This window comes from Aricia agestis, chromosome 7, assembly GCF_905147365.1.
Source record: "Aricia agestis chromosome 7, ilAriAges1.1, whole genome shotgun sequence".
In the NCBI taxonomy this organism is placed as follows: domain Eukaryota; kingdom Metazoa; phylum Arthropoda; class Insecta; order Lepidoptera; family Lycaenidae; genus Aricia; species Aricia agestis.
Genome location: NC_056412.1, coordinates 15,925,076 through 15,944,603, shown reverse-complemented (window position 1 = coordinate 15,944,603; position 19,528 = coordinate 15,925,076). Strand labels below are relative to the sequence as shown.

The following is a 19,528-nucleotide window of genomic DNA, read 5'->3' as shown; positions in this document are numbered from 1 at the left end:
GATGATTACAATCGACTTCATACTTTTTTTTCCAACTTGTCACCCATACGTGCTATGAAACAAGCTCTACGCTCTCAAAAATATTATTTATTATAGAAATACATTTTTCACTATACATAGTTCCGATCGGGTCAACTCAGGAGACCCACTTTTGATAAATGACCGTAGGTGACTCCATGTTTTAGCCTTTCCCACTTAGAGGCACTTAATGTGAGTGTATTGTGAATTATAGATTTGTAACGGGCATACGAGAGTAACGTTTCACAGAAAATGTTTCTGCGGTGTATAACCCGTTTATCAGAGCCCCTCGCCAAGAAGTTTTTTTATAGCTTCTTTATAGAATCGCCGATCAAAATGTATGGAATACTCATAGCACGAGTCGAACGTCAACTTCATAATATTATTTATCAATTCTATGCATTTCGATAGGCGATTCTATAAAGAAGCGATAAGGAAAACGTCTTGACTCTTGCCTAAAAGAGTCACAATAAAAATAGGATTTTACCCACAGAAAGTTTTGAAATTTTTGCTATTAGCTGCAAGACAGTTTTTGGACGTGTTGATAAAAGTATTAGTATCAAGTGATAAAGATGAATTTTGACTCCTTGGTACAATTAATAATTTGAGAAAAGATAGTTAATGGAATCAGGCGTTACTTTGCGGAAATCCATAGTTTAAATTTAGTTTGTTATTATTTTTAGCAATATTCCGCGAAAACAACTTCCACCTTTAAGTAAATGAGTGAGTGTACGCATAGGCATGCGTACAGCACCTCCCTCCTCCCACACTGCCTATGCGTACACTCGCATGCAGTAACTTGCAAACACCACCACCACACAAGCAATAATGTTGGCAAATCCGTGCAAGGCCCCTCACCACCATGCAGGTTGAAAAACTCGACGCGCGTTTCACCCCAACACCGGAGCATCCTCAGGATGTGGACTCTACGAACAACGTCCGTTACGTCCGTTGCGTACACTCACTCATTTACTTAAAGGTGGAAGTTGTTTTCGCGGAATATTGCTAAAAATAATAACAAACTAAATTTAAATTTTGAGAAAAGAGACAAAAAGCACATTAAGTGCAAAATGCTCTTAAATGAATCATCATAATATTTTGCGCCAAAATTAGGGATAAAAAGTATCCAATGTCCTTTTCCGGGACTCAAAGTATCTCCATACCGAATTTCAGCAAAATAAAATCGGCACAGAGTTTTGGAAGTTACAGACAGACAGACTTACACTTACACTTTCTCATTTATATTATTAGATTATGTATGGATAGAAAAGGTAATCTATACCGTTCCGGACTAAGTCAGTCACGACTCACGAGTTGCGACAGGTAAATCATCTACATCATACTGTCAGAACTGAAAAATTTAACCGACTTAGTGCAAAACGAAAGCACTCTCATTACTGGGTTACAGCTTTACCTCACAAACATTCAGTTGAAAAACTCTTTGAGTCCAAAGTGCATTCATTTTGGAGCTCCCCGTTTTAACCCTCCATCATGAGGAAAACTTTTGTATTCAAACTTAACGTTTTTAGGTTAACCGAACCAGACGGATGCGAAGCGCGGATCAGAACAAAGTCCTGATTCATTCCTGTACTCTGATTCTACTGTTTAATGCAGCGTTCAATGTTTGTGTATGAAACAGCAAAGTAGTATTCTACAGGGTGTACGTACTACAAAGTACAAACTTTAAGTGCGTTCTGAATGGTTATAACTCCAAAAACCATAAGATGCTTGTTTTACTTAGAGTAAGTAATAAGTATAATAAAACAAATTGCTAATACTTTAGGGTGTGTAGGAGTTCCCTGCATAGTTTATTGTTAAAGTAGCAACGCTGAAGGATTTTTTTTGTTATATAGACAAATAATGCGTAACGCTGACGTTTGCGCATACAAAAATAAAAAAATCAGTCTCTTAGCGCTGCTGCTTTTACAGTGAACTCTATATATAAGAGACACATACACACTCTAAAGTACACTTTGATTTATTATAATTTAAGTATAACAAGCCACTAACGATTTTTGGAGTTATAACCAATCAAAACGCACAAGTTGAAGTAAGTTTGATGTTTGATAATTAGACTAGATGGAACAAAAGACGAAGCTGCATTATTGCTGCATTGAATAGTAGGATCAAGGTACTGTTTCATCCTATTTAACCACTCGTATAGCATCCGCTACGCTTTATATCAAACTAGGATAGCGAATAACTTTTTGCTATGAAGCTATCACAATTCCACAAGTATTTTTTGATGCGTGGCCAAAATTGGAACTAACGGTGCAGGTTTTACGAGTCATATAAAGTTAAAGTATCTAAGGCTGTTAACACACAAGCCGCAGCGGCAGCGGCACCGCCACCGTGGCTGTGCCGCTCCATTACTCATCCTTGTATTTCTATTTGCCCTTACACACGGCGCCGCTGCCACTGCGGCGTGTGTGTAAACAACCTAAGACATTAGATAACCTCTGCGCCCCGCGGATGTAGCAGTTGGTTAATCTGTCGACGCCAAAGTGGATGTCGCGGGTTTGAATCCAGGAGATAAAAAAGTTTTTAATGATCATAAATAAGAGTCTGGCAATGCACTTGTAGATCTTCTGATGTTGCAAATGTTGCGAATCGGTCCATAGGCGAAGGTAGTTTTTATATTTGGTGACCCGTTTGCTCGATTGCCCCCTTATTTTATAAAAAAATGTGTATGTGTATATGTGTGTGTGTGTGTATGTGTGTGTGTGTCTGTGTGTTTCCATTATGAATCTTGACACTTATTGAATTTGAATCGGGGGTTGTTTTAAAATGTTATCCGGTGTATGTATTAAATATTTCTCTATGTAAAATGGCTTCATTGGCTTACTAAGCTGCCGAAATAAGCAAATGGAACTTGACTAAAAGCCCAGGCCACCTCAGAACAAATAGTTTGTTGTCTTTCGTTTCTGAGTGCTGGAGTTTTGTTTAGTCATCCTTTATTCATTCGTGAATAATACTCGGAATAAAATGACACGACAAAGCCTTCAGCTAGGAGTGTTTGGGTTCGCTATTTAAATGTGTTTTGTAACCCCATCGCTCAGGAATGTAATGGTGGTATTGTTTAAAGAGTGGGTCAAAATCACTCTTATAAAGAGTAAATATAGGTTTAAATAACTTTGACTCCCTTTACCTATACCTAGAGACCAGCGCAACGTTTAATGAGGGTTGTTGAAATTCTATTTGCTGCCGGGTGCCGCGATGTAGCCGTCAGGTATATCGAGTGTCAAACTGCTGTCATATGTCGCGATATAGCTGTCATGTGTCACGATAATTTTATGTTCATTTGCCACGAATATGATAGACCTAAGGCTACATCGCAGCACCTGGTGGCAAATAGAATTTTAACAACCCTCATTTACGTAGATTGAACTCTGGCTTGTGTGAGTCAGTGGTTCATCATTCATGCATTCTCAAAATCGCTGTCAAAATTTGTTATTGGTACCAAAGTGGTACTAGAAGTTGTCCGCACATTTCAATTCACCTTTGTAATGTCAACGGGCCAGTTGTTAGCAAATTACTGGCGGCCGCAAACTGTGCACTGTGTAGCCCATCTCTCCCTTTGATCTCTTTGGTACGGCTGCTAATATTCACCATATTACCAACAAGATCATGGAACACCCCGCTCAATTTTCACCCCTATCACTTCTATGTTAAGTCTAAAATGGAGAACCGAGTTTTATGACAACAACGCAGCCAACAATTTGGTGTTGATTACAGATTGTTTTGCTGCTGAAAGTGTTATTATACCAATTTATGTTATTGTATCCAATTATTGTATTAAACACGTTACATCCAACGCCAAGTGTTTAAACTTTCATTACATTAAAATGAATATCAGTACGGGGCAAGTAATTATGTTTTACTTTACGTTGTATATGTGTACTGAACGGATTTTTAAGAAAATAGTATAAATTTGGATAAACAGATATGAGTAAAAAGAAAAATTTTATGTTCCTAGTCTGTAACTCTGTATTAAGTAGGCAGAGGTCAAAAACGTACTAGCTGTAATCAAAGATTACAACACCTTCCATACAATTTTCGCCCAGCGTTCTTAAAGTCGTGTGCGATACCCAGAATATAGTGCAGACGAGTAATTAGTAGATTCTCGGGGCCACAATGCCTGTGATTGGTGAATTACGTCCACGTCGTGACGTCATCACTCCATTGTGTGGAGATAATATCTGACCATTAAATTAGAGAGTTCTGCCGACATCAAACGTCCGGTCATCATCATCTTAGCGGGAGACTGAGATTTGAAACACCTTCCTTCTTTTTTAACCGCCTCCGAAAAATGAGAAAGTTTCTCAATTCGACCTTTTTTTTATTAAATTTTGTAAGCGCTAGGGCGCTTGCCCAAATAAATGACAAAAAACAATTACTCTTTCAGGGCTGCCATTTTCACGGTGAAGCTATACTGGGGACACATACACGCCCTAAAGTATTATCTTAGTTTTGTTACACCCTGTATATAATATGTTCGTTTATTTTTTATTAGAAAATACGGTTCACATGTGATAAATAAACTTTTGCATGTAAGTAGTTGCGGTCCAACACCTACTATGTTAAAATTCAGACAACTTAGAGAAAATATAAAAATTGACTGTTGCTACAAAAATGTAATTGAGGTAGACCATAATACTCACAGCGGTCTTAAAATAATTATAGGGCAAAGCAGAATTTTAAAAGACCATTAAACATAATTTTCTAAAGGCTCATTACTCTCTAGTAAGGCAAGCTAATTAGCTGTTTTTATGCAAAAATTTGACGATGAATTTCTGTAGACTTAACGAAAAGCAGAATTTGAGAAACGGAGAGCTAAAAAAAGTTATCAACTTTCTTTGAAGACATATTATAATTAAATTTTAAAGTCAAATTGTCAACACCTACAATTTTCTTAAGTTTTAATTTTCACAATCAAATTATCCCTATTTGGAAGCATTTATATCTATAGGTTCTGAAGCATCGTAGCATTCCAATGTGTGGATCGATTTGAGTATTTTTCGGCTCAAGGATATACGGTATCCCTTTGCTGTGCTGCTCGTGACATGGACATGATAGCAAATCCTAAAATTTTATGTAAAACAGATTGTAAGTGTGCTAATATTTAACATTCTTAAGGCCGTCCCCCGAGCAAACGATCTTGGCCATACATTTGCCGCGTTAACGAGATCGCACCATAACCCTATTTTTTTATTTATATTACTTCAAAATTGACCTAAAAAAATTCAAAACGGGGAATATGTAGTTTATGATATTGTCGATCTATTGGCATGTGTTTCAAATAAAAGTAATTTGTAAATACTAAGTAGATTCTGAATGTATGCTTGAATTTTAATTAATTGGCTTTACTTTAGAAGCTGATATCATGAGTATAATAAACGAAAATAGAAAATAGAAAATTAAGATACTGAAGATTATTGCTGTATTTTTGTTATAACTCTGTAGCTTTTAAATTATGAGTTTATAAGGCTCTAAATACGGTAAATTACGGATTCTCCGTAGGGAACGCCCTTAATTCTGTCACGCGTCGTCTGCAGGCTTCGTTTTGGTGTAAACATTTCATTTCTTAAGCCACTTCTTAATGACAAATAAAAGCAACGTCTCCATAAAACCCTCTCCAAAACAGGATCAAATGCAATGTAAACGCTGAACGGATCAGGACATAACGACGCTCTTCTTCGGAGCTTTTGAATAATGAAAACTTATTATTTCGCCGACATTATGAATATGAATGGAGCTGTTTTTCTCGGACGATATGGCAGTGTAGACGGGCTACAAGTCGCTGGAGCTATGAAAAAGTGGTCGGTAGCTACTACAATTTTTACTGTTCTATCATCTGTAGATATAATAATATTAAAATAGCAACGCTTTGACTAAACAGCAACATAAATGCAGACTAACAAATAACCTACATAGTTTAGGAATTACAGTGGTTTTAATCTAAACCATCTCAATAATGCCATTATCAAACATGGGAAACCATTACAAAATCGAATTTTTCGTTTAAGAAATGTAATAGGGTAAAGACATCTATACACATCTAACGGGGGTCAAAATATGGTAATAATGATAGAGGATCTCACCATAGAACGACCTTAACCGAGCTGGTTAATAAATAAAAAGTATTTTATATTTAATTACGTATGTCAATAAATTTATATAAATATAATAGTCAATAAAAAACAGTCCAGTATAAAAAATAAAAAAATACGATTTTTTTGGTTTGGCTAGGAGACAAATTCCATACCAATTAACAATAACATTAACCACACCGTTACTAATATCGATTTACCTGCTTACCCAAGAGTTGTGACGGGAAAAAATAGACCGTTTGCATATTCTACGGGCTTCATACTTTCGATTGGTATGGAATTTTTCTATTAACCAAACCAGTGAAATGTAAAAAAAAATATTATTGTTTTTTTTATTTTTATTCTGGACTAAAATTGTTTAGGCACCTCACTAGTATTAAATTTATTGACATACGTAATTGAATATAAAAAAATTAAATTAAGAAATTAAAAAAAACCCCCGCCAAACAACTTTAAAAGTAATGAAATAATATACTTTACTGACTTTAAGTTTAAATAATTCCTAAGTGTAAAGTGATATTTTAGTCCATAATTGTTGTCACGGTATGTCGGGGTACTGCCAACAGTGTCTTTTGCATTTTGTATCGCCATGTCACTGATTGTCTCGATACTATAATGTTTTGTGAAATCAAACATCTACATTAGCGGTCCCCCGACAGGCGACACACCTTGACAACAATTATGGACTAAAATATGACTTTACACTTAGGAATTATTTAAACTTAAAGTCAGTAAAATATATTATTTCATTACTTTTTAAAGTTGTTTGGCGGGGGTTTTTTTAAATTTCTTAATTTAATTTAATTTAATGGTTTTTAAACTTGTGTTGGTTATAGTGCAGAATAATTCCTATCAACAGGATCATATTATATCCCAATGAACACCATCTACGAATGTCCTTTTGGATGAGGCCGTCAATATGAGTCCAAGCATGAAACCTCCACTTTGGGTTCATATGGAGCTCGGCTCCTATAGAATCCAGGTGATGCTGCAGCAGCAGCATGCAAAAATTTATTAGTTATCTACGTCTTACTAGTTGTCGCAATTCAAATGAGCCCAAACACGAAACCGTTGCTCTGAGTTGGTGAGGAGTTGGGTATCCTATTGATTACCAGGTGATGCTGCAGCACCAGGTCAACTTTCCATTAATGTGTAAACATTCAGAAATGTCACGAACCAGAATGCAATAAAGCCCACCAAACGACTGCAAGTTGCCAATCGGCCCCTCACGGACCAGATGAACCGCGATTTTTCAGCACGGAGCAGGCTGATGATGATGAACTATAGCTAAGAACACTCTCAATTAGTCAGCTTTCAAACAAAAAAAACTAGATCAAAATCGGTCCACCCGTTTGGATGCTACGATGCCACAGACAGACAGACAGACAGACAGACAGACAGACTGACAGACAGACAGACAGACAGACAGACAGACAGACAGACAGACCGACAGACAGACAGACACGTCAAACTTATAACACCCCTCTTTTTTATCGAGGGTTAAATACTTTCATCCAATAACCAACTCGGTGAAGGTCGTTCTATGGTGGAATCTTATGCCATAAGTTAAATGGGTCAAAAAGCATAGCCAATATTTTTTTACTTGTACTTTTTTACTCGTAAAAATATTGATATGCTTTTGAGACCTTGGCCTTAACATTGACCTACCAAACATTTTCATCACATAAACTTCTACAAACCAACATCTACAGGCACCAACAACGAAAACCCTGAGATAGAGCACGATCCTATCCCACCCGCAACGAAATTTATCATAAGAAATGTTAAGGTGGAAAGTATTTCAAATTCCCCATCCCCTACTCTATTCCCTTCCCTAACCTCCCCTATTCCCTTCCATTCCCATCCCTACCCTATTACCCTTTTCCCTCTTAAAAAGCCGGCAACGCACCTGCAGCTCTTCTGATGCTGCGAGTGTCCATGGGCGACGGAAGTTGCTTTCCATCAGGTGACCCGTTTGCGCGTTTGCCCCCTTATTTCATAAAAAAAAATCCGTCTTTGGAGACGACCGAAACCGTATTCCCCAAAAACAAAAGAGGTTGTCGCTGGTCGCGCTCTGTCGCCCGTGCGCGGTGACAAATTGGTGTTTTTCCCGGACGATAAGCGAGTCCCGCGTCCCGAAGATTCCCGGCAATATTGTCCTCCGAGATAATGAGAATAGATCTCCCTGCTCAGCCACTTTAATTACTGCTAGTGGAAATGATTTTTCATTCTGTTTATTAATAAACGAGCAGTTACATTAAAATGATTAATACAGTTTTTCGCTCGCGGCGTTACGCAACTTTCCTTTCACGATGTATAAGCTATTTACAATGAATTTCTTTTACGATAATTAGTTGTTTATTATCTATGTTAATTATTGATGTGTTATCTTTCTGTTTTTGTGATAAATTTGTAATATTATTTTCTTCACAAGGTAAAATACTTTTCAAAATTGTAGAGGCTTATTCTTATATGCTTGCTGTTTGCTTTATGTGTAAGTCAAATTGTTTTAACAGACATTTAAATCATAATATTTTCTTTGTTCCCTTGAATATTTTATTAAAAGGCAAGAGTCAGCTCATGATAATATTTGAATACGTTTGTACAAGACTCCACCGTGTGACCTGCAAAGAAAACTTTATTTGTTATTTGCTTTTTACGCAAATACATAGATTTAGGGATGAAAGATATTTAAACTTTAAAGTATTCTACCCACTTTTTAGCTCCTGATTATTTACTGAAAATGTATGAAATAAAAAACTTACATCGGATCTTTTGTTATGTCTGAAAATCTTAAACTAGAAAAAATGTATCATAAAATTTAACAAAATGAATCTCTAATAAAAATTATTATTAATCTCTAATAAAAATACGTAATATTAGTTAAAAAGGGTTTCATACTTCATCAAACTTGAAAACTTGTAATTGGCCTTATCGTTCTATGTTTATCATTATGTCCATTTTATCTAGCTGTAAGTTTTCGTCTTAATAAATAAAATTTAAAAAAAAAAACATTTAAACGTTATATTCGCAAAACAAAAAAAAAGTCACATGACGGGGAGGTTTTCCTCACAGCGATGTAGAACAAAACATTCCATTTTCACGAGGGTCCAATGGTATTTTAAAAATATGAAATTCACGTTATGACATCATGCAAGTCCTCAAGATGAATAGTGTCAAAACTCCTTTATACTTATTCAACGGAGGCTGACGGGCGCCACGACAGTTGAAATATGATCGGGCAAAAAACTGAATTAATGAATGCAGATGTCTGCCACATTAATTATCAACTGCCTTTAGACCAGTTATTCTCGAAATTGTTCAGGTGGACCCCCGGGGATCCAAGAGCGAACACAAAACTGCGAATTAGCATCGCATCGCATCGCAATGTCACTTTTAGTATAAGTTATATTGCAGATTTTTGCGATGCGATGCAAATTCGCAGTTTTGGGTGGGAGCCCTACGTTGGGCCTGAGAAAAATGGGGTCCACAATTGCAATCTATGAAAATTAATTCGGTTTGCAGTGAAGAACTAGAACGTTGGCTCAAGGTCTCTTATCTTATCAGATATCTAAAGCGACTGTTACTAAAAATAATAGCAAGGGGTGCTCCAGGGGTCCACCTGTTTCACCGGAAAGTGGTCTACGAAACAAAGGAGTTTGGAAGCCTCTGCTTTAGACCCTCGCTAAATATGCGAAATCATTTTAAAATTGCCCTTTTTATTGGAGTACCCTTCAGACGGTTTATTCCCGCTGAAAGGTAATTTGTAACTAGTTCAGTATTACCTCATTTTGCGGCATTCGCTACTCGGAAGCGGAAAGCGTGGGAGTCCTTACTGTAAACATTTTATTTAATTAAAACATGTTTTAAACCAAAACTACCATAATGTGAAACATGGCTAATTTGCTGCAAATAATAAATACTACGGAACAGTAACTGAGTCAAAAAGAATATAATTTCAACGAAACTCTCATTATTATCTAAATTTACACTTCGTGGATCTTTCGTACACTTGGTTGGTTGTCAAACTCGGGAATATTGGGGTCATACAATTTTCGTTGCTTTATTCTCAAATTACTGAATTCTGTCCGTAGCGGTCATTTTTTTTTATGAAATAAGGGGGCAAACTAGCAAACGGGTCACCTGATGGAAAGCAACTGCCATCGCCCATGGACACTAGCAGCATCAGAAGAGCTGCACGTGCGTTGCCGGCCATTTAAGAGGGAATAGGGTAATAGGGGTAGGGAAGGGAATAGGGTAGGGGATTGGGCCTCCGGTAAACTCACTCACTCGGCGAAACACAGCGCTAGCGCTGTTTCACGCCGGTTTTCTGTGAGAACGTGGTATTTCTCCGGTCGAGCCGGCCCATTCGTGCCGAAGCATGGCTCTCCCACGTATGAAATTGACCCCTTGACAAAAAATGACATATTTCATCGTTTTCTATGCAAACCGCGATGGACAACGAAGTGTTTGATTTAATAATTATTCTAGTATAAGGGCGATATCGTATTTTGCATATTCGATGTGAACTGAGAATGAAGTTAAATCATTGTGAACGCATAAAATAAATAGTTGGAGATTATCATTCTAATAGTTATCAAGAGGTTTTTCCGATAAATTTATAAAATTTCATGTCTGTGTCTTTATAAAATTTCAATTTTTTTCATATTTTAACAGAATACTGTGCAAGCATTTTTTACATAGCTCCTAGACTAAAAAGGTCCATGACCGCTGGTGCCATCTTAAGTAATTTTCACTATAGCTAGGAATATTATGTCAGTAACTGGAGAAGTATTTTAGCGGTCATTTAGTGTTTATTGATTACCGTTACAATTTAATTATATTTTTAAATATTATAGGTTAGTAAGCGCTCGCTCGGCGTTTCTACACGAGCCAAAAGAAGCTAGTTTTAATAATATTCAAATAAGAGCATCCAATAATATTTACATATAATTTCTTCGGGCGCTTAACTTTATTAAAATTCGCTCATCAACGAATAAAATTTACATCAAACACTCGTTACAATTAATTGGGGAGTTTGTTATTGTCTTCGCCAGGCGTTTACTTAGCGAGATATTTGGTATGCGCTAGGTTTTATGGTGATTAAACTGGTTAATGGTTCATCATTAGTAATCCTTTTTAGACAATACCACTATCTTCATTTAAAGGAAACTGTATAAAGTATAATGGGGTGCAATGGGTAAGTCATATTTTCCATACAATTATTTTTAACCCCGGAAAGATAGTCTGCGTAAAATTTACCACAGAATCCACCACAGGTCATAAAATGTTGGGAAAATGCGACCCGCCCCATAATGTGCACGTACCATAAGCCGGTACATTTGAACGCCTCCGTGGTCTAGTGGTATAGAGCGCGGCTCTTGACTCGGAGGTCGTGGGTTCGATTCCCGCGTTGGAAACATATTATTTCCAGGTTTGGTTAGGACAACGCAGGCTGATCACCTGATTGTCTGACAAGTAAGATGATCCATGCGTCGGATGGGCATGTAAAAAGTCGGTCCTGTGCCTGGTCTCTCGCCAGTCGTGTCGGTCTTCCGTCCCACTGGGTTATGAGAGTAAAGGAATAGAGAGTGCTCTTGTGTACTGCGCACACACTTGGGCACTATAAAATTACTCCTGGGTAGCTGGTCTGGTTTCAATGAAATCGGCCACCGTCACCGAAACCGGTGTGGGAGCTATTATTATTACATTTGAAACGCTGGACGACCGGTATCACGCTTGGCCATGAGCCATGAGCGACTATACTTTCCAAACATTTTAGGATTCCGTATTTGAAGGGTAAAAATCCCTATTTCTAAGACTCCGTCTGCCGTCAGGCGTTATCACATTTATATATTTTTTCTATAGTTTGAGTAAAGTTTTAACGAATATTGCCGCTATCTTATTTTCTACTTAATATATTCTTATTTTTGTAGATATTAGACAACCAAAGACAGGTAAAAATTAATAAAATGTAGCAACGACACTAATAATAATTAGTTGGGTTAATAGGAACTGTCAAAAACTGTAGCGTATTAGTGGCCGGTCTGCACGCTCCATCTAGCGCGTTAATCTCCAGCCCGGATAATTGGAACTGCTCATTGATTTTTCTGCACCATTTTTCATCGAAGGAGTCAATTTGCAATGTTTTCGAACTTGTGTAATGGAAATGTCGTCCATAAAGAACTGACGTTCGGTTAAAATTAACTTAACATCAGCAACTGCTAATATTTCGTTCATAATAAATCTTATATCTTTAAACGAGCGATTCTTCTACACTACTAATATAAAGAGGAAAGATTTGATTGTTTGTTTGTCTTGAATAGGCTCCGAAACTCCTGGACCGATTTAAAAGATTATTTTACCATTGGAATCCTACATTAATTCTGCTGAACATAGGCTAAATTTTATTTTGGAAAAAAATAGGGTTCCGTAAGATATTTGGGATTTTCGGACGCAAGGTGTAAAAAATCAACCAGAAATGTTACTTTTTTCGCGTACGCTGCCTAAACTATAAAAGATAGAACCATAAAATGTTCTAAGTAATTTTAGATCTTTTAAATATCTACAAAAAAGTCTGCGACACACTATACCTATCTATGTTGAGTGAGGAACAATAACCATTTTTTTATTAAAAAATCTTGAAATGTTTTTGGACTACCTTTAAATGCCTTTATTTTACTCATGGCATTAATTCTTATCAAAATAAATTATTTCATTACTAAGTACAGTTAATTTAGATAATATTTGGTCTTTAAATGATTAAAATTGGACGTTTGGTTTTAATGTTATGGCGAAAATAAAATATTATGATTTCTGCTGCACTTTGCGAATTGGGCGTCGTCAAGGCGCGTCGCGCGGGTTGCTCGCCCGGAGAGTCCACGTAAATATTAATTATTATTACCTCGATCATGAGAATAGCAGACACAATAGATTTATAATATAATAGTTATGCGACAGCCGGGTGCCGCTTCATTGATGGGATAATATTATAGTGCTTCATTAATTCATAGGTTTAGTGTAAACCATTTTTATGTTCTGCTTAACATAAAGATTGAGTAAGAAATAAAGATTGAAAAAAAATATTTAAAAATCAATGTCCACCCGTGCGAAGCCGGGGCGGGCCGCTAGTTTATATATATATATTGGAATCTCGGAATCGGCTCCAACGATTTTCATGAAATTTAGTATATAGGGGGTTTCGGGGGCGATAAATCGATCTAGCTAGGAATCGTTTTTAGAAAATGTCATTTTATTCGTGTTTTATTGAATACCGAGCAAAGCTCGGTCAAATAACTAGTAATTATTTAAAGCTAAATTGTGTTATTTAACAGACAAAGGTTATTACAGCTTTTAAATTACATGTAAACATCTTGTAAAACAAACGAAATTACCGTCTGCTTCCGACTGAACTTCAATTAAGTCGCCTCATAAAAGTTTTGCGTCCAATTTTTAAGTAACGACCCCAAACAACCTCGGGGGCGTAATCAATTATTTTAAATGATTCGTGTCCGCCTTTATTTAGGGTCGGAGCAGAGTGACTACAAAGAACTGATCGCAGCTTGATATCGCTAAATAATGGTCATTTTAGATTGCCGCGAACCGCGTCCCGAGTGCGAGATCCGAAAATAAAAAAGCACGTCAAAAGGTCGGGGTCGCGTGGCTCGTCTGTGGCGACCCTAACTGAGATAGTAATTTAAAATTAATGGTCCGCCATCTTGTCAAAGAAACCATTAAATAAAGAAACCGTCCATGAGCCGAGAGCAAAAACATGACAAAAAGTCATTATCATAATTGCTGTAAACGTGGAAAAATATACAAAGCACTCGGCGGCGGCTTTGTTGACGTAAACTAAAATATTTTAAACAGCAGTGTAGTAAGAGTGTATATGAATATGAAACAGCATAAAAAATATTCCTATTTTTTTATAAAACTTCTTTATTGAATATTGATACTTATTACATTAATTGATGCAACTACGCCTCTAATCGTCTTCAAAATGATCTATAAATATATTGTATTTCAAAATAACTTACTTCTAATTTGAATAAATTATAAGTTAAGTATTGATAATTTTAATTAGATTTCAATAGATATAAATTAGTATAGAAAATAAACATACATTATAAATAGTTTACTTAGGTAAAAAAATAGGTTATCAAAGCTGTCCGAATCATGAAACAAATCGTTTTTGTTAGTTGCCAATTTAAAAAATTATGAGTTCAGAATAGTTTATTTTTAAGGCATATTCTAAACGTTTCAACGCTGTTATACGAAAAGAAGTTCACTATTGTAGATCCACTGAGCACACTGCACAGCAAATAAGCAATTCCGCTAAATACTCACACACGTGCGCGTAGATAGTATAGCAATTTGTGCATATTTTCTATGTGTGTTCAGAAGAGGCACACATTGACGAGCGGCTCTTCCCAACTCCTGTCTTATATCTGGTATCTTATGTCTTATACAAATGGTTCCTGGCCAGCTCCCGACATTTCTCTCTTATTATCCCATATCCATATTATCGTGTATCTTTACAGTGCCAAGGTTCTCAGCCTGCTGCACGTTGTCCGGTAGAGGTTCGTTGGCCACGTCAGGAACTAGCAGTGTGGTCGACCCAGCCAGAAGTGATACAGTACCGATCACAAGAGTAGGAATACTCTCGCCGTATTGAATCTGAAAATCATAAATTTTCAGTTAATAGCTCAGCATTTATAAAATAAGTAATACCTAGTACCTTATAGTTCTGGCGTTAAAGTTTATTTTTTATTGTTTAAGAAAGTTGAGTTTATAAGGTAAAAGAAAATTCAAACAAAAGTTTTAGTAAAAACATTAAGAATAATTATTCTAAATACTTTACACCATTACCAAAAGTCCCTTGCTACCTTGGAAGATGAGGGTATTGTACCTATATATTATTATATCTCCCAAGCAATTGATGTAACTAGTAGCTGCTGTATTATCCATTGTCAATAAAATAAATAGAACAATAATAAATTGGAAAAAATATGCCAAGCTCATAACTAAATTGTAAGGCACTTGAACAGAAAGTTTTGATAATATTGTAATTCTCATAAAGCATATTATAGTAGCTTTGTGTAGAGACGAAATGAGAGAACAATACTTTAGAAAAACTTTCGAAACAATTGAGTCTGCGGTAGTAAAGTAAAAAACGTAGGAGAGCCATGCTTCGGCACGAATGGGCCGGCTCGACTGGATAAATACCACGTTCTCACAGAAAACCGGCGTGAAACAGCGCTTGCGCTGTGTTTCGCCGAGTGAGTGAGTTTACCGGAGGCCCAATCCCCTAACCCCTACCCTATTCCCTTACCTACCCTCAACTATTCCCTTCCCTTCCCTTCCCTACCCTCCCCTATTCCCTCTTAAAAGGTCGGCAACGCACTTGCAGCTCTTCTGATGCTGCGAGTGTCCATGGGCGACGGAAGTTGCTTTCCATCGGGTGACCCGTTTGCTCGTTTGCCCCCTTATTTCATAAAAAAAAAAACTCACTAATAATGGTGTCATAGGCGCCAACACAGATCCAATTCGTCCAATCGCTGAGCACAGCGAAAGCATGGAGTTGCGAGAGTACGTCGGGAACAGCTCTGATGTATAGATATACACCGTCGCAAAAGTAAACGTTGATAGAAACTTGCCAAGGAAGAACAAACTGGTTGATATAAACGCGTACTCTGCAAAAACAAAAAAAAACAATTGAATATTCAGATGGTTTCTGTATCAGAAGAGATAAAACCGTTGTATATGAACGTGTTCAATTATACATTTTCTTTGACTTGCAGTTTTTAATTCACTATTTATAAAGTTATGTTTCGCTTGTCTATGAAACCAACTCTGTATGGCGTCGATATGTTTAAGTTGCGATGTGGGTCGCGTAACAAACGTTATTTCCTGTTTATTGTTAAACGTTACCGTAAAACAGTTATTCAAAAGTTCATAATCTCGATACTTCGGACAATGATTGAGCTATAAAAACTTACCTTTGGACACGAGGGATCGTAATAAGCAGAATAATCCTACGGACGTGAACGATATCAACAAAGGTTTTTTCCTGTTGAATCTTTTGAGTGTATAGACCATGACCATACATGCGGGAACATCGGACACCGCCATTATAGCAAAATTCAGGTACTTGTTCCCGGCTAGTGATACCACATTTACGGCAAGTCCATAGCAAATAAACGTGCAAGAGCTCCACCATACCAAACATACTAAAAATCTCTTCAGAACTAGCTTCGACCTTAAGGTGTCCCGCAAGGGTGAACTCCGAGTATTGTTTTCTTCACACTTTATGTTAACGATTATTTCCTCTTTTATTGACACTTTATTTTTTTCGGCAATTTTTAACAATATTTTAATGGCCTCTTTCTTTTTTCCTTTGCTCAGTAACCATCGCACGCTTTCGTCCATGATGAAGACGTAGAAAATAAATACTATAGATGGTGCATACAGTACTTGTGTTAAAGTTCTCCAATATGGTATGTAATAAGCGGTTATTGGGAAAACTACACCACCCAGTGCAAATATCACACTGTAAATAATTTGTTGATTCAATCTAAAATCACTATGAACTAATTCTATACCTGGAATAAATAATACAAATATAGTATTAGCATTATAAACAGTGTAGTAAGTAGAAAAATATAATATTGGTTTATTTCTTACTCATTATAAATGCTGGGGAATAGTTTTCACCGATAAATGCTTCAAAAAATTCAAGAGTAATATACGATAAGTATGAACTTGCAAAACTTTTTCCTACTCCTAAAACAGCACAAGTAATGCCAAAGATGATGATAGCCGCCCTTCGTCCAAGTCTGAAATAGGCATGAAATTAAACGAACAATTTAAAGGATTTGCTTTATTTTTAGTTTTTTGTTTGATTAAACTAAATTATAGAAACAAAAATTAATTAACTGCCACACAAATCTCAACATACCTATCAGAAAGTTGCCCTTGTAAGAAGAGACCGAGCATCAAACCGATACTGTGGACAGTTCCAACAAAGGTCCGTTTCCAATCCTCACACGCTAGTCCAAACTGAAAAAAAAAAGTAATTCACCAATACAAAAACATTCATCAAACATTTCACCTTCCACGTGTGAGTTCAAAAACCTTCAAAGTTATACGCTTGTTAACAATACCGCTGATACAGAAGCTTCAAAACTTCCCCAACTTCCGAAGAATGCGATGAAAAGTTGGGTACAGAATAATTGCAGTTTACCTCAGCCACGAAACTGTCGTCGCTTTTGTAGATCCATTCCAAGCAAGGTTCGACTACAGACGTGAAACTAGACGAGGAGCACTCGTCGCCCGTCGACCCGTATTTATAACAACTTCGATAGTCGCTCGGTGTCGCGAAATTGTACCACGAAGTATTAAAAACTTTGTTCGCCGACTCGCATTGCTCTATTTTACATCTGTAAGTGTTCAGTTCGAAAGTGTGACGTTATTTATGGTTAGACACTTTAATTCAAGAACAGTTTAAAGCCATCGAATCCTTTGATTAAGTTAAAATAGTCATTCATAATATTATTATGTTTTCGAGCACGTTGATTTAGTCAGCTTGCGCGGTCCACGCAAAATTATAATACGTGACTGGGTACTATTTATTCATTGTAAATAAGCACAAATCCCAATTTACAACTAACAAGGTGCTTTATTTATAAATATTAAAAAAGTAAAACTCTTAAAGTTTCATTGAGTTACAATATTCAATAACATGTTCAAAAGCTAATAAAAAATCTACCGAATATTATAAATAAATTAAAATTGCCACCTCAAAATCAAAGACGTAACAAAACATACCTATACGGCACTTCTTCAGCTATAAACACATAATTGATGCTGTGTATTCCATTATTGAAGAATGCGAAACCAAGGAGCAGGATCATCCGTATTTGATAGCGACCGTACGCTCCGAACTGGGCTAGCACTTCATCCAGATGTACACTATTCTTTTCCTCTTGAGCCATACTGACAAAAATAAGATTATCAAATATCAGATTTTTGAGCAATTTCAAAACACTTTTGCAAGTTTTTAAGATTTTGGCTTGTTTTTTTTTTAAGTTTTGTTAAATTTTTAAAAGATTTCAACCGATTTTTGAGACTTTTGTTGAATTATTGAAAGATTTTGTACGATTGTCGATGGTTTTGTTAAATTCTAAAGGATTCTCTAAAGATATTTTGAGGACTGTGTCTACGGCGCGTCCGTACGTGAATGATCCTCAAGTAATTGAATAAGTGGTGTAATGTTATGAGCTGCGTCCTGTGGAATATTTTAAGATCCTAAAAGTAGTACGCTAATTCGTGTAGTTACGGAAATACCAAGGTTGTTTTACTAGCGGTTCCCAAAGTGTGTGTTTCGGAACCAATGTCAAGAAAATTCTTCTCATCGCAAATTCTTGTACCAGAATAATTTAGTCAGGCCTCTAGAGTATATCTTTGGAAGGTGGGAGTCATCTTCTTTGGGGCTCCACAAATTGTATCTGTCATTTTCATTTCTGTATTTCATTACGTGGGAGAGCCATGCTTCGGCACGAATGGGCCGGCTCAACCGGATAAATACCACGTTCTCACAGAAAACCGGCGTGAAACAGCCGTAACAAACAGCGAAACCCTCCCTCCCCTCCCCTATTCCCTTCCCTTCCCTTCCTATCCCTACCCTCCCCTTTTACCCTATTCCCTATTAAAAGGCTGACAACGCACCTGCAGCTCTTCTGTTGCTGCGTGTGTCCATGGGCGACGGAAGTTGCTTTCCATATTCAGGTGACCCGTTTGCTCGTTTGCCCCCTTATTTCATAAAAAAGCATCATTTTATGCTTTTGATTATTGAGACACTTACTGCACAATGTCAAACCTTACAAAGGCGGGCTCAATGGCAACGTATGGCATTATCTCCCAGTCAACGATTGGGCATTACAGAAACAAAATTGTATGGATGCCAGTCAATTAAAAAAAATAACTTTTTTTTTACTTTAAAGTAAAGTTTAAAGCTGAAAATCGCAATACATTAAACTAGCAGTATAACGAAAGCAAACAATGTCAGCAAATACAGTATTTAGATAGAACTAGATAGAATTAATTATAATAATTTATCACGTTGCCTTTGACATAATAATAATTAGGACGAAACGCTATAATTGTCAAATGCACTTTGGCGGCAATTGAATCAGGCGCTCATATTACGTCTGGAATAATTTATCACACCAATGTACTTGATTTATAATTCGCAATTAAATTAACGCCCACTGCCCTGCGTCCCTTTAGGTCATTATAATGAATTACCAACAATATCTGGGTAGAGACAGATGAAGAAAATGAGAAATTGCTTTATCGTTACTAAATTATGAATATGAAAGTGTATCTATTTGTGACCTCTA

The 19,528-nt window shown here is 36.6% G+C and overlaps 1 protein-coding gene and 1 long non-coding RNA gene across 2 annotated transcripts; one reads left to right on the top strand and one right to left on the bottom strand.

The window, feature by feature from the left end:
• Positions 1-5,462: 5,462 nt before the first annotated feature.
• LOC121728725 lies at positions 5,463-13,675 on the top strand. Its single transcript, XR_006035859.1, has 3 exons — positions 5,463-5,555; positions 11,671-11,672; positions 13,665-13,675. It is a non-coding gene; the product is annotated as an uncharacterized LOC121728725 (long non-coding RNA).
• Positions 13,676-14,291: 616 nt separating this feature from the next.
• On the bottom strand, positions 14,292-18,175 carry LOC121728724 (organic cation transporter protein-like). Its single transcript, XM_042116964.1, has 7 exons — positions 17,955-18,175; positions 17,371-17,566; positions 17,086-17,186; positions 16,812-16,963; positions 16,127-16,729; positions 15,639-15,820; positions 14,292-14,804 (listed from the first exon to the last, which is right to left on the bottom strand). The coding sequence occupies exons 1-7, from the start codon at positions 18,119-18,121 to the stop codon at positions 14,634-14,636; spliced, it is 1,572 nt and encodes a 523-aa protein (XP_041972898.1). The 5' UTR covers positions 18,122-18,175; the 3' UTR covers positions 14,292-14,633.
• Between the last annotated feature and the right edge of the window lie 1,353 nt (positions 18,176-19,528).